The sequence below is a fragment of the Dipodomys spectabilis genome, unplaced genomic scaffold, assembly GCF_019054845.1.
Source record: "Dipodomys spectabilis isolate Male_0828 unplaced genomic scaffold, ASM1905484v1 ptg000137l, whole genome shotgun sequence".
In the NCBI taxonomy this organism is placed as follows: Eukaryota; Metazoa; Chordata; class Mammalia; order Rodentia; family Heteromyidae; genus Dipodomys; species Dipodomys spectabilis.
In genome coordinates this window covers 5,893,631-5,906,011 of record NW_024870814.1, presented here as the reverse complement: position 1 = coordinate 5,906,011, position 12,381 = coordinate 5,893,631, and the positions used below count along the sequence as shown (strand labels likewise).

Below are 12,381 nucleotides of genomic sequence, written 5' to 3'. Positions count from 1 at the left end.
AAGGCAAGTGCTCTACCACTGAGCAACCTTCCCAGACCCCTGAGCTTCTTTTTGCTCAAGGCTAGTGATCTATCACTTGAGCCACAGTGCCACTTCCATAACTGAGGATATTTATTGTTAGCTTGTGAGTTATTTTTCCCCTAAGCTGTTCACTTTAAGGCAAACTGTATACAAATGTGCAGAAAGCCCCGTGGGAGAAGAAAGGCAGCCCCTTAGTAGAGAAGTTGCAAAGGGACCAGGGCAGGGATAAGGAGAGACTGATGAACAGAACTGGCAAGTCAGGATGCTTCTTTTCTGAGCTGTGGTTAGAGAACAGCATGAGGAACAAAGCTCCACTGTAGGTTCAAGAGGCCAAAGCAATGTTGGGAACTGCACTGTTGCCATCATTTTTTTTTTTAACAGTAAGTTAAATGCCTTAGGCATCTGCAATGGTGACCTCAACCTCGACTCCTGGCTCAATACTGATGGAAGTTATCTGCTTGACAATCTCGGAAGGACGGTGTTAATCAATGAGTCGCTTGTGGATCCCATGTCTTAGAACCTTCACCACAAGGGTTTTTTTTTTTTTTTCTCATAGTGATTCTCAAAGTCTTGGTAGGCATGCACACTGGTCCTTTTACTTTGAGATTCTTCTCCTTGGTGCTTCGGATCAGGTCAGCACAGACCTTCTCCGGAGACTTCACGTTGTGGCTGGTGAGGGTGATCTGAATCCGGTGAATCGCCACCTCTGGCTCCACAGGTGTTTTTCCAGTGTCTTTAACAGTGTTGAGCAACCCGGACAGAGCTCCCACGCACAGTCGCATCTCCCGCAGAAGGCTCTTGCCATCATTTTAAAAGCACATTATGCTGTTTTTCACACATGTCAGTCTGGCTCGTCTGTTGTCTGTGCACGGGCCATTCCCCTGTGGCTGGAATATTCTCTCAGATTCTCGCACTGTCTTTCTGTCTTGGCCAAACATCACCTTCTCAAGGAAGTCCACACAGATCACACCATTTAAAACGATCCTCCTTTCTCTATACTCTCTGCCCATTCCGATCTTTCTCACCTTCTTCATTTTACTTACTTTTAAAATATTTCCCAAAGCACAAGCACATGTGATCATGCCTTTTGTGGCTTACTCGTTGATGGTTTCCTTCCACTAGAATGCAAGCTCCGTGAGGTTGGTTTCATTCACAGACATACTCTAAGTACCCAGAACAGTGCACGGTATATAACAGATTCTGAATTACCCATTGCACTAGTGCAATTCAAAGCTGAATTGATGGCTCTTGGTTTGGTAAACTCCTGAGCTACATTAAATAGCCAACATTTTAAATTAGTTCTAGTACAGTTCTAGACCAGTACTAAGGTTGCTTATGCAGTAAAAATTACTCGTAGAAATAAGTTATGATTGAAATCTTATAGGCCAGTGATTGTACTAACCAAAAAGAAAGAAAAAGAGTAGATTTGGAAAAGTGCTTGTTCATACTTTTCCAGTTACAACTGAAATATCATAAAACATCTTTTTTTGTTGTTAATAATAATAATAATAATGATGATAACAAGAGCCTTATTAGCCAAGAGCCTTGAGCATGCTAAGCACTGGGTCTATTGCTGAGCTACACTCATAGCCTCAGTCTCAAAGCACTGCAATTTTCATAGACATGTGGAAATTCAGAGCAAGGAGAGAACCTCAGGACAGCATTTTGGGGAAGGATGGTCTGCAGTAATTTTATAGCAGGGGAAACTGAGGAGCAGAAAAAGACATGTGACACACAGTCAAGAAGTAATGGGTGAAGCTCTATTCAGTCTTAGCTCTTCAAGTCCAGAGGGCTTTGTCTTTTATTTCACTATTTCCCTCCCTCCCTCCCTTCTTCTCCTTCCTTCCTTCCTTCCTTCCTTCCTTCCTTCCTTCCTTCCTTCCTTCCTTCCTTCCTTCCTTCCTTCCTTCCTTTCTTCCTTCCTTCCCTCCTTCCCTCCTTCCTTCCTTCCTTCCCTCCTTCCTTCCTTCCTTCCCTCCTTCCTTCCTCTTTCCCTTTGCCTTTTCAGTTTACTACCTAAATGTATTTTATTTCATATTGCTTCCAGTTTGCTAACCTCAAACCTACAAGTTCAGCTGGTGTTCGTCCTTGGATCCCTGGCTAATGTTTTTTTCTGGTCACGAAGCTTGATGCTTTTCCTAGAGATTTGATTTCTTAATCAGAATTCTATCATTAGAGATCCCTGTTTTTTCATAGAAGTTTCATTTCCATTGAGTACAGATTATATTTTCTTTGCTGCAAAAGGGTGGGCAGAGCAGATGAAATTCTGGTTGGCAAGGGTGAAGGCTGGGAGTGGACTAGGATCGGGGCCATTTGGGGGAAGGTGTTGGTGAGCAGTGCAGGCTGGCTGCCCTGTGAATGAGGTTACTCCCCTGGCAAGGTAGCACTGAATAAGGTGATTTCCAGGCTGTAGTAAATAGCTATAGTAGGGAACTACAATAAGGATTGAGTACTACAAGCAAAACTATACTAAGCTGGGCTATGGGCTCACGTACTTGGGTCTGTGAAGGTTTTGATGAGCTCTTCCATTGCCAGCATCCAAGAAACAGCAAGATGGCAGTTCTGCAAAAACACCCAGTTTCCTGCTTTCATGGCATCCTTGATCATTTTCTCAGCAATGGGTCCTTGTCCTTGTCCCAGTGAAATTGACTGCACTCTGAATCCAAGGAGAACAGCAAAGGATTGTTTTTTTTTAAGTAATACAAATATTGGTTTATTTTATTTATTTATTTATTCCCAGTCCTGAGGCTTGAACTCAGGGTCTGGGCACTGTCCCTGAGCTTCTTTTGCTTAAGGCTAGGACTCTTCCACTTGAGCCACTGCACCACTTCTGGCTTTTTCTGTTTATGTGGTACTAAGGAATTGAACCCAGGGTTTCATGCATGCTAGGCAAGCACTCTACCACTGAGCCACATTCCCAGCCCAAGTATTGGCATTTTATTTTATTTTTAATTTAATTTTTTGTTGGGTGTGCGGCCTGAATTCTGGGCCTGGGCACTGTCCCTCAGCTCTTCAGCTCAAGCCTAGCGTTCTACCACTTGAGCCACAGCACTACTTCTGGCTTGTTCTGCTTATGTGGTGCTGAGGAATTGAACCCAGGACCTCATGCATGCAAGGCAAGCACTCTACCACTGAGCCACCTTCCCAGCCCCAAGTATTGGCATTTTAAAAGACATTAAATATGGTGTGAAATGGTTTGCCTATAATATGTACACATTTCTGGTCTTAATTCTGATAGGTATACAAATAGTTTTCTCTCTCTCTCTCTCTCTCTCTCTTCCTTCCTTCCTTTCCTTCTTATTCCTTCCTTCCTTCCTTCCTTCCTTCCTTCCTTCCTTCCTTCCTTCCTTCCTTCCTTCCTTCTTTCCTTCCCTCCCTCCCTCCCTCTTTCTCTCTCTTTCTCTCTTTCTCTCTCTCTCTTTCTTTCTTTCTTTTTTCTTTCTTTGTGAAAGTCCTGGGGGTTGAACTCAGGGCTTGAGTGTTGTTCCTCAGCTTTTTTGCTCAAGTCTAGCACTCTACCACTTGAGCCACAGCTCCATTTCAGACTCCTTTTGGGTAGTTAATTGGAGATAAGAGCTTCATAGACTTTCTTGCCTCGGTTGGCTTTGAGACTCAATCCTTAGATCTCAGCCTCCTGAGTAGCAATGATAATTGGTGTGAGCCATTTGCACCTGGCTTGCAAATAGTTTTCTTATACAGCTCTATGAATAATCACAGATGAACAGCTGTGGTTGAGAAGTTTTGCTGATCTCCCAGTGATGTTTCCTCTATGTCCCTTTCCATCCCTATCTCCTTTCTTCTTTCCAGAGGTGACTGTCACAATGAAAATCCTAACAGAATTGTGTGAGAGCTCTATGTTTGTCTTGGGCCTTGTCTCCAGTATTCAGCAGGGCTGAATAGGAGGGTAACACAGCTGGTCTGAATACTGAGTTGGGGCACTGGTCTTTTCTAGACTCCAGATGGTGACATTGGTTCTTTCTGTGTCTCAAGCCTGCTAGTCTTGTAACTGACCCAACCTCTCAGACTTTTGACTCAGACTGGAATTACACATCATCTGCTCTCCTGATACCCCGCTAGCTTACTACTGAATATGAACTTCTCACAGTCCATAACGGCATTATTTATATAATAAGTCTCTATATGTAATACATATGTGCATATACAGATAACACACACATATACACCTCCTATTAGTTCTGTTCCTTGGCAGAGCCTAACACAGAACATGACTTTCAAAGGAGGATGTGGGATCTATCACCCCCTTATAATGATCACTCCAGGGAGCAGGCTAGAGCAGCCACTTCATGCAGGAGCTCATCAGTGCTGGAGGCCCTTATGAGAAAACTGGATTAATAATAGAACATTAAAAGCTCTGTGGGTCCCCCTCCCAATTTTAGCATAAGTGCTAACTATATTTAGGAAGGGATATCTAAGTAGAATAGTTCATGCTGCTCAGGGGAAAGACTAAGACATTATCTCCCCATCCCCACACCAAAGGACAAAGGAGAAGATTTCACATGGGTTATGAAAAGCCCACAGTACAACCTTACCGATCAGAATACCCGCTTTCACGGGCGAACCTCTGAAATGCACCCATGGGATCAGAGCCTGTGCTTAGGATAAACACCAGGGGTGTGGAGCTTGACATGTCCTGATACAGAGTGGCTAGGTCCACGGGTGGAGTCTCTACAAACTGTTTCCCAAGATTCTCTATCACAAAGTCTGTGAGTGCAAAAACAACCTGAAAGTTGGAAAGAAAAAAATATTAAAAATCGTTTGTTAAATAAGGATCCTCTGCAATTGCATCTTAATTGTCTTCTCTGACTCCTCAGAGGGTAGTACCTGGATTTCTGTACTTATTCTTCCTTGATTGGGTGGCCTTCTTCCTAAAGACATACATTGATGGACATGCGCATGCTTATCTACTGATAGCCATGGTTCTCATGATGAACTGTTGTTTTAAGAGGATGGTCCCGCTCTTGTCCCTACACATCAGCATGGACTTCTCTTCAGTTGAAAGGCTGCACATGTATGAAGTTCTTCCCCCAACTGAGTCATAAGCCTAGTAACCCCCAGACAAGATCTCAAGTATCCCACTTTGGAAGGTTATCAATGGTGCGGCAGAGTTGCCAGGAAAGCTTCTCACTGAAGTTACTCTTACTGGCCTGGACTTCCTTCTATGGTATGGGTGTGGGCTTTACAGGGATCTGTATGAAGCTACTAACTAGAAGAAAAGACAAACTGTCAATAAAGTTGCTTTCAGCTTTTGAAAAAAAAAAGAGGATGGTCCCTCACCGATTTGTTAACTGTAGTTCCTGCTCACTCACTGAGATCACATTCTGAAACCTCCAGTATGTACCCAAAACTGTGGGTACTTTTATATACATATACATATACATATACATATACATATATATATATATATATATATATATATATATATATATATATACACACACACACACACACACACATATTTTCTTTTTCTTTTGTTGGTCATGGGGCTGTAACTCAGGGCCTGGGGTTCTCTCCCTGAGCTCTTTTGCTCAAAACTAGCACTCTACTACTTGAGCCACAGTGCCACTTCTAGTTTTCTAGTGGTTAATTGGAGATAAGAGTCTCACAGACTTTCCTGCCCAGGCTGGCTTTGAACCTTGATCTTCAGATCTCAGCTTCCTGAGTAGCTAGGATTACAGGCATGAGCTACTGGCACCCAGCGTACACTCTTCTTATGCTCATTCTTCTGATGATGTTAGATGATACAAAGTCTATGTGATGATGTAAAGGGCATCTCAGTCTGGCCTAGGGCCATGGCCTTGGATGATTCCCTCTGTGGCCAGCTGGGGAAGGCGCTTGCCCATTTAGGTGCTAACTAGAAAGGTGTTATGGTCCAGAAGGAACAGCTCAAGGGGCTAGCTGTGAAACTAAGTGTACACTCATTTGGCTTCTCTGACATTCATTTCATTATTATTTTTATCTAAAAGATTTGTATTATTAACTGTTCATTTTCTTTTCACATTTGCTAGAAGGTGCTCCTGGATTTACAAAGTATGTCAATACTCAAAACCAGTAATTTGTTTGTAGGGCTGCTATGTAAATGCCCAAATGGTAACACTCACAAAATGCATTTGAATTCAGACAGTTTCTCTTGAAAGTAGGACACATTTCTCTTTATAATGTATAGAGATCTACGTGATCTCTCTGCACCCACATCTCTTTTCATTTTCCTCTGACACCTGGATTTAAACTCAGAACCTCATGCTTTGCTCACTGGCTGGCACTCTACTAACTAAGCTACCACTCCAGTCCTGAAGGGTTGGTCATTTCTTTTTTTCTTCTCATACCAAGATCTCTAGAAACCATTTTTTAGTTTTTTAATTCTGGTGTATGTGACTCTGTAATGTTCATAGACCTCTTTCTAGTTTTGTTGCTTGATCTTTCATATAGTCTTTGGCTTAGGCCCTGAGAGCATATTTGGAGGAATATTTCATTTGTTTTTTTGTGCCAGCACTGGGGCTTGACCTTAGGCTTTCCTGCTTTCCCTTGGCTTTTTCACTCAAGGCTGGTACTCTAGCTTCGCCACTGCTCTACTTCTGGTTTTTAGGTGGCTGATTGGAGATAAGAATCTCACACTTTTCTGTCTGAGCTGGCTTTGAGTTACAATCCTTAGATCTCAGCCTCAGGAGTAGTTCAGATTATAGGCATGAGCCACCAGTGACTGTATAACATTTTTTTTTGGTATCAATATGCTGATGGAATATGAATTCACCATTGAGAAACACTAGTTCTCTGTGCCCAGGAACCCCTACCCAGAAGGGAGTGATTTTGTATTTTTATGGTGAGAGAAGATAAGCTGAAGTATTTGGGAATAGTGACTTTCTGCTGCTCCTCAACACTCTGTGAAGACACCAGAAGCCATTCAAACCAGCATCTTAAATGGGTGAATTAGGTGCACATAAATTATGCTTCAGTAAGGCTGACTTTATAACCTTCTCTTTATCTTCAATAGTGGCATTTTTTGGGTGCTACTTGTGTTTGAACTCAGGGCTTCAACCTTGGTATCACTTGAATTACACCTTCAACCCTTTTTGCTCTTGCTATTTTTGGGATAGGCCCTCACTTTCTGGCCAGGATGGGCTTTGGACTACAATCCTTCCAATCTCAGCCTCTCAAATAGCTCGGATGACAGGCACATAGTACTATAGTGGCCTCAAACTATAATCCTCGCATCTGACTCTCCTGAGCACCTTGGAACTTGTGTCAGCCAAGTGACTTTAAGTGACTTCTTTAACATATTTAGGTGACTCGTGGTTACCTCATTTCTGTGACACAGCAATGTCTTCGCAAGCAGTGTGCAAAGCATTAATGAAGATGTGGTGGGGAATTTTTCTTCTACAGACTATTTTGCGTAAATAAATAGTCAACAATTAACAGCAAAGACTTAAAGTTCCATTTATACAACTGAAATCTCCCAAATTGGGAAAGCCTTGCATTTGTTGCTCTAAGTGAGATCTCACCCTTGGGATTCTGATTACCTTGTCCCCTCCCCTCAACAGAGAAGAAACTGGCTGCTAGCCATTTCTCCTTTCTGGAGGTTGGAGGAAGTCTGGACTGAGCTGTTCAAGTGCTCCCTCCTCACTGTTGTGAAGTCCCAGCTAAAGGCAAGTTTGACAAGCCCTGTCCCACTTTCACAGATGTTGTAAGTTCCTTCATTATTCTCCCTTTAAAGCATTATGTTCTAGTACAGTCTTTATATTCTTAGTGTCATTTACCAAACTTGGCCATTTAGTCTCAGATAAATGCAATAATGACATTTGGTCAGCCAGATTTAATTATAATATCTAATAACCACGATACTGTCTTTTAATCGAAAAATAGCCTACCTTTTCCTCTCTACAACACTTAATGAGAATTAGCTTGTGGAAAGAGCTCAGTTCTGAAATCCAAGATGTCCCAGTTTCTTCATTTTCCTCTTTTACATTCATTTTAAGATAGCTTTCCCCAAACTGTGGGTTAATATAAGCCTCAAAATTTCCTGAAAGGCAATTTTAAGACATGCTTTAACTTGAGTTGTCTTCATTCTTAAATTAAATAAGTACATGTGTGTTCATTTTAAAAAAGCCCCTCTTGGAGGGAATGTAAACTTGTTCAACCACTCTGGAAAGCAGTGTGGAGGTTTCTCAAAACTAAACATAGAACTACCTTATGATCAGGCAATTCCACTTACGGGCATTTGTCCAAAAGATTATAAACCAGGGTACAGTAAAAGCCCTCACACAACCATGTTCACTGCATCACTGTTCATCATAGCCAAGGTATGGAACCAGCTCAGGTGCCCCTCAATGGACAAATGGATCAAGAAAATGTAATATATATATATATATATATATATATATACATATATATATATATATATATGTATATGTGTGTGTGTGTGTGTGTAGCAAAATTTTATTCATTCATTGGAAAGAACGATATTGCATCATTTGCAAAGAAATGGAAAGATTTGGAAAAAAAATTATTTTAAGTGAAGTAGGTCAGGTCCAGAGAGACTAAAGTGGTATGCTTCTCTCATATGTGGAAGCTAGAATTCATTTATAAGCATATAAGTAAATACCTTGGGTGGTATGCAGGTGCATACAAAGGTATTAACTGAAATATGGTAGAGTCAGGGGAGATCTCAAATGGTGCAATTATTTCTGTACTTTTTTTTTTTTTTTTTTTGTCCATCATGGGGCCTGAACTCTGGGTCTGGGCGCTGTCCCTCAGCTCTTCAGCTCAAGGTGAGCACTCTACCACTTGAGCCACAGCGCCACTTCCGGCACAATTCTTCAAAAAGGTGAAATCAAAGGTCAGCAAGATAAACACCAAGAAACAGTGGTAAGAGCAGGGGTGAGGTCAAGGGGAGAGGGATTGACAAATGAAGAGAAGGGAGGGGAATGCAGTCAAGAATTCAATGTATATCCTACAAAATTAAGAAAAATAAGGGAAGGGATGAGTTGGGAAGGATAAGTGACATTAATCAAGATGCATTATATTCATAAGCTGCTTTGTTGAATGGTAGCACCTTTGTTCAACTACTTAAAGATAATAATATAAAACCCTCTATATTTACAATAAGTTTTTTTTTTGGCCAGTCCTAGGGTTGAAATCTGGATCTAAGTGTGTTCATACTTGAGTGTTCATACTCTACATACTCTAGTGCTCTACAACTTGAGCCACAGTTCCACTTCTGTTTTTTTGTGGTTAGTTGGAGGTAATAGTCTCATATACTTTTCTGCCAGGGCTGGCTTCAAACTGTGATCATCAGATCTCAGCTTTCTGAGTAGCTAGGATTACAGGTATGAGCCACCAGCACCCAGCTCTTATTAGAAGTTATAACCCAAAGTGTAAATGCATTAATCTTACCCTATTCAAACTAGTTAAAAATAAAGCATTTAAATGAGATCACACACATAAAAAAGCCCAACAGCAAACAAAAACTAAAACAATAGAGAGGCTAAAAAAATAGGGATGCGTTATGCCAAGCAAATGTGAGAAAAAATGGATGTGATAAGTTGGATAAATTAGAATTCAAGACAAATCATTGAATGAGAAAATGTAAGTCAAGTTATATGAATTAAAAAGCAGAGAAAGAAGGATCTCAATTAGAGACTAGCCTGGACAAAAGTTAGAGTGACCTATTTCAAAAACAGGCCAGGTGTTGTGGTTCATGCCTCTAATCCTAGCTACTCAGGAGGGAGAGGGAAAAGAAATATAGTCCAAGGTCAGTCTTGAGAAAAGCATTAGACTCAATTTGAAAAATAAATTTAAAAAGCTGGGTGTTGGTGGCTCATGTCTGTAATTCTAGCTGCAAAGGAGGCTGAGATTTGACAATCCTGGTAAGAAGTCAGCCCAGCAGATAAATCTAAGAGACTTTTATCTTCAATTAACTAACAAAAACCTGGAAACAGAGGTGCAGCTCAAGTTGTAGAGCACTAGCCATGAGAAAAAAAGTTGAGTAACGGCACAAGGTCCCGAGTTCAAGCCTAGCACCATAAAGAAAAAACAAAGCAAAATGGCAGGGTATATTACTCAAGGTGTAGAATACTTACCCAGCAAGTGTAAGGCCCCAAGGTCAATTCCTAGTACTAAAGAGTGTCATAATAAAAACATAACACAACATAAACATAACACAATAAATGTGTCAGATAATAACATAAGAATACATCATATAATCACTGTTGGAGGTAAAAGAGAAAGCAGGCAAGACATAATAGTGGTGAGAAATGGTGCACAATCACCAGCCTATGATAGAAGGACTGAAAATTCTTGCATGTGTAATTTGAATGACAAAACAACAGACAAATAAACTGACATCTATACGTTATGCCCAATAAACAGAATACAATGAAATATCTCCTCCCCCACCAAGATAGACTATAAGCAATGAACTTGTATCCTAAATGACAGAATTTTCCTTGGTCCTACAATGTTTATATCATATAGTATGGGTTAGCGCTGGTTTCTGTTGGCCTAGGCATACTGTGTGCGTTAAGCTTCACTGAGTGCAGACATAGCCAGTGTGTTTTCCATTGATGAACAGCAGGTTAAAGAGATGGCTTGAATTTTCAGGCTGAAAACCCCTTTTTCTTTCTGTCTATGCTCTCAGAGCCTGATAATAGCAACTGAAGAGCTCGATGACATAAAAAAATTTGGTGCCATGATGACTGTGTCCTCACAATCTTTGTAAGACTTTTGATCCAAAGTATGATTCAGGGCCAACCTCATCATACCATCTTTAATTGAAGGGGTTGACTCCCTTTGAGGATGAGGTAGCTGAAATACTCATTGTAAATTAAAATAAAACCAAAGCAACCTACCTTCCAAAACTTCCCCGGAGGTTCTCATTTATTACATGATCACTGTCGTACTAGCGTATTTATTTATTTATTTATTATGCCAGTACTAGGGCTTGAACTCAGGACCTGAGTGCTGTCCCTTAGATTTTTTTTTTGCTCAAGGCTAGTGCTAAACTACTTGAGTCACAGTTCCATTTCTGGCTTTTTGCTGGTTAATTGGAGATAAGAGTTTCACAGATTTTCCTGCCTGGGCTGGTTTGGAACCACAATCCTCAGATCTCAGCTTTCCTGAGTAACTAGGATTATAGGTGTGAACCATTGGTACCTGGCAAGGAGTAATTATTAAGAAAAATATAATAAATATAACTTGAATTTCAATTTAATTTGTGTGTGACTGTGTATGAGTGGTATGTTTGTGTGAGTGCAAGTATCTTAGTGAATGTGAGTGCATGTGTATTAGTGAATGTGAGAGTGTGAGTGTGCATCTGTGTGTGTGTGTGTGTGTGTGTGTGTATGTGAGTAAAAAGGGTCTGACTCATCCACTTGAAGTCAAGAAAGAAGTCCAAAAAGAAAAAGCTACCCTCTTCTCCAATCGTCACAGAGAAGATAATGGAAGCAAGTCCGAAGAGACCAGAGCTTCTCAATGTCATTAATATTGACGTTATGGACCAAGTAGTTATTAATTGTGGAGGTTGGTCTGAGCTTTGTTGGATGCTTAGTAACATCCTGGGATTCTACCCACCAGATACAACCAGCAGCATTCCAGCTGTGGCAAACAAAAACATCTGCAGACATTGTGTTTTCCAGGGAATAAAACCCTCCCCTACTGAGAAAAATAGGAGACCAATAATTGTAATAAATATCTTGGATTAAAAACTGCCTGTTAAACAACAAGGACTCTCCCGCCTCAAAACCCTAAGATCACACTGAAGATAGCAAAGCCACAATTAGGATACAAAAGGACTGGAAACAGAGAATAGATTAAATATAGAGACGGTGACCACTAATGAAATTTTTATAATAGTACTAACATTAGAAAATATATTTTAAGGTAAAAATATTGATGAAGCAGAAAGAAAAATATTATTTAAAAAGGAAAAATTTGCTAGGGAGATAATCTACCTACATCCATCTGTGTATAACAGCATAATTTTATAAGATATAATGGCAAGTGTTCCAAATTTATAAGGAGAAATGGTCAATCAAAGTGGTGTACCTTATTACATTCCCTTAAAATCTGACAGATAAAGTATAAACATCAATAGGATAATTAGCAAGTTGGAGTTAAATGTCATGCATGGAAACTTGCATGTAATAAATGACACATGTGGAATATATTCCTGAACTTGCATGGGTTACAAAAAAAGGTCTAAATAGTGGCAGAAGCAATTTCATTCAAACCATTAATTATGCATAATAAAAAAGATGGGTCCTCAAATTCTACATGCTTTCAAATGGAAAAGGCAGCCCTAACTGTAGAGACAGATGAGGGGTGTCAAGGGGCTGTCTCTTCATTTGG

The 12,381-nt window shown here is 40.5% G+C and overlaps 2 protein-coding genes across 2 annotated transcripts in view; both read right to left on the bottom strand.

The window, feature by feature from the left end:
* Positions 1 to 12,381, bottom strand: part of Dnah6 (dynein axonemal heavy chain 6) — a 193,005-nt gene that overhangs the window by 15,719 nt on the left and 164,905 nt on the right. The window contains exons 63-65 of the mRNA XM_042690457.1: positions 7,905 to 8,056; positions 4,572 to 4,762; positions 2,517 to 2,677 (exon numbers count right to left, since the gene is read on the bottom strand). Coding sequence (XP_042546391.1) covers positions 2,517 to 2,677; positions 4,572 to 4,762; positions 7,905 to 8,056 — 504 coding nt within the window. The remainder of the gene's footprint in view (positions 1 to 2,516; positions 2,678 to 4,571; positions 4,763 to 7,904; positions 8,057 to 12,381) is intronic.
* On the bottom strand, positions 416 to 803 carry LOC122116624 (40S ribosomal protein S20-like). The gene is given in 2 exon segments (XM_042690373.1): positions 416 to 524; positions 526 to 803. Coding segments are annotated over 2 exon segments (387 nt in total).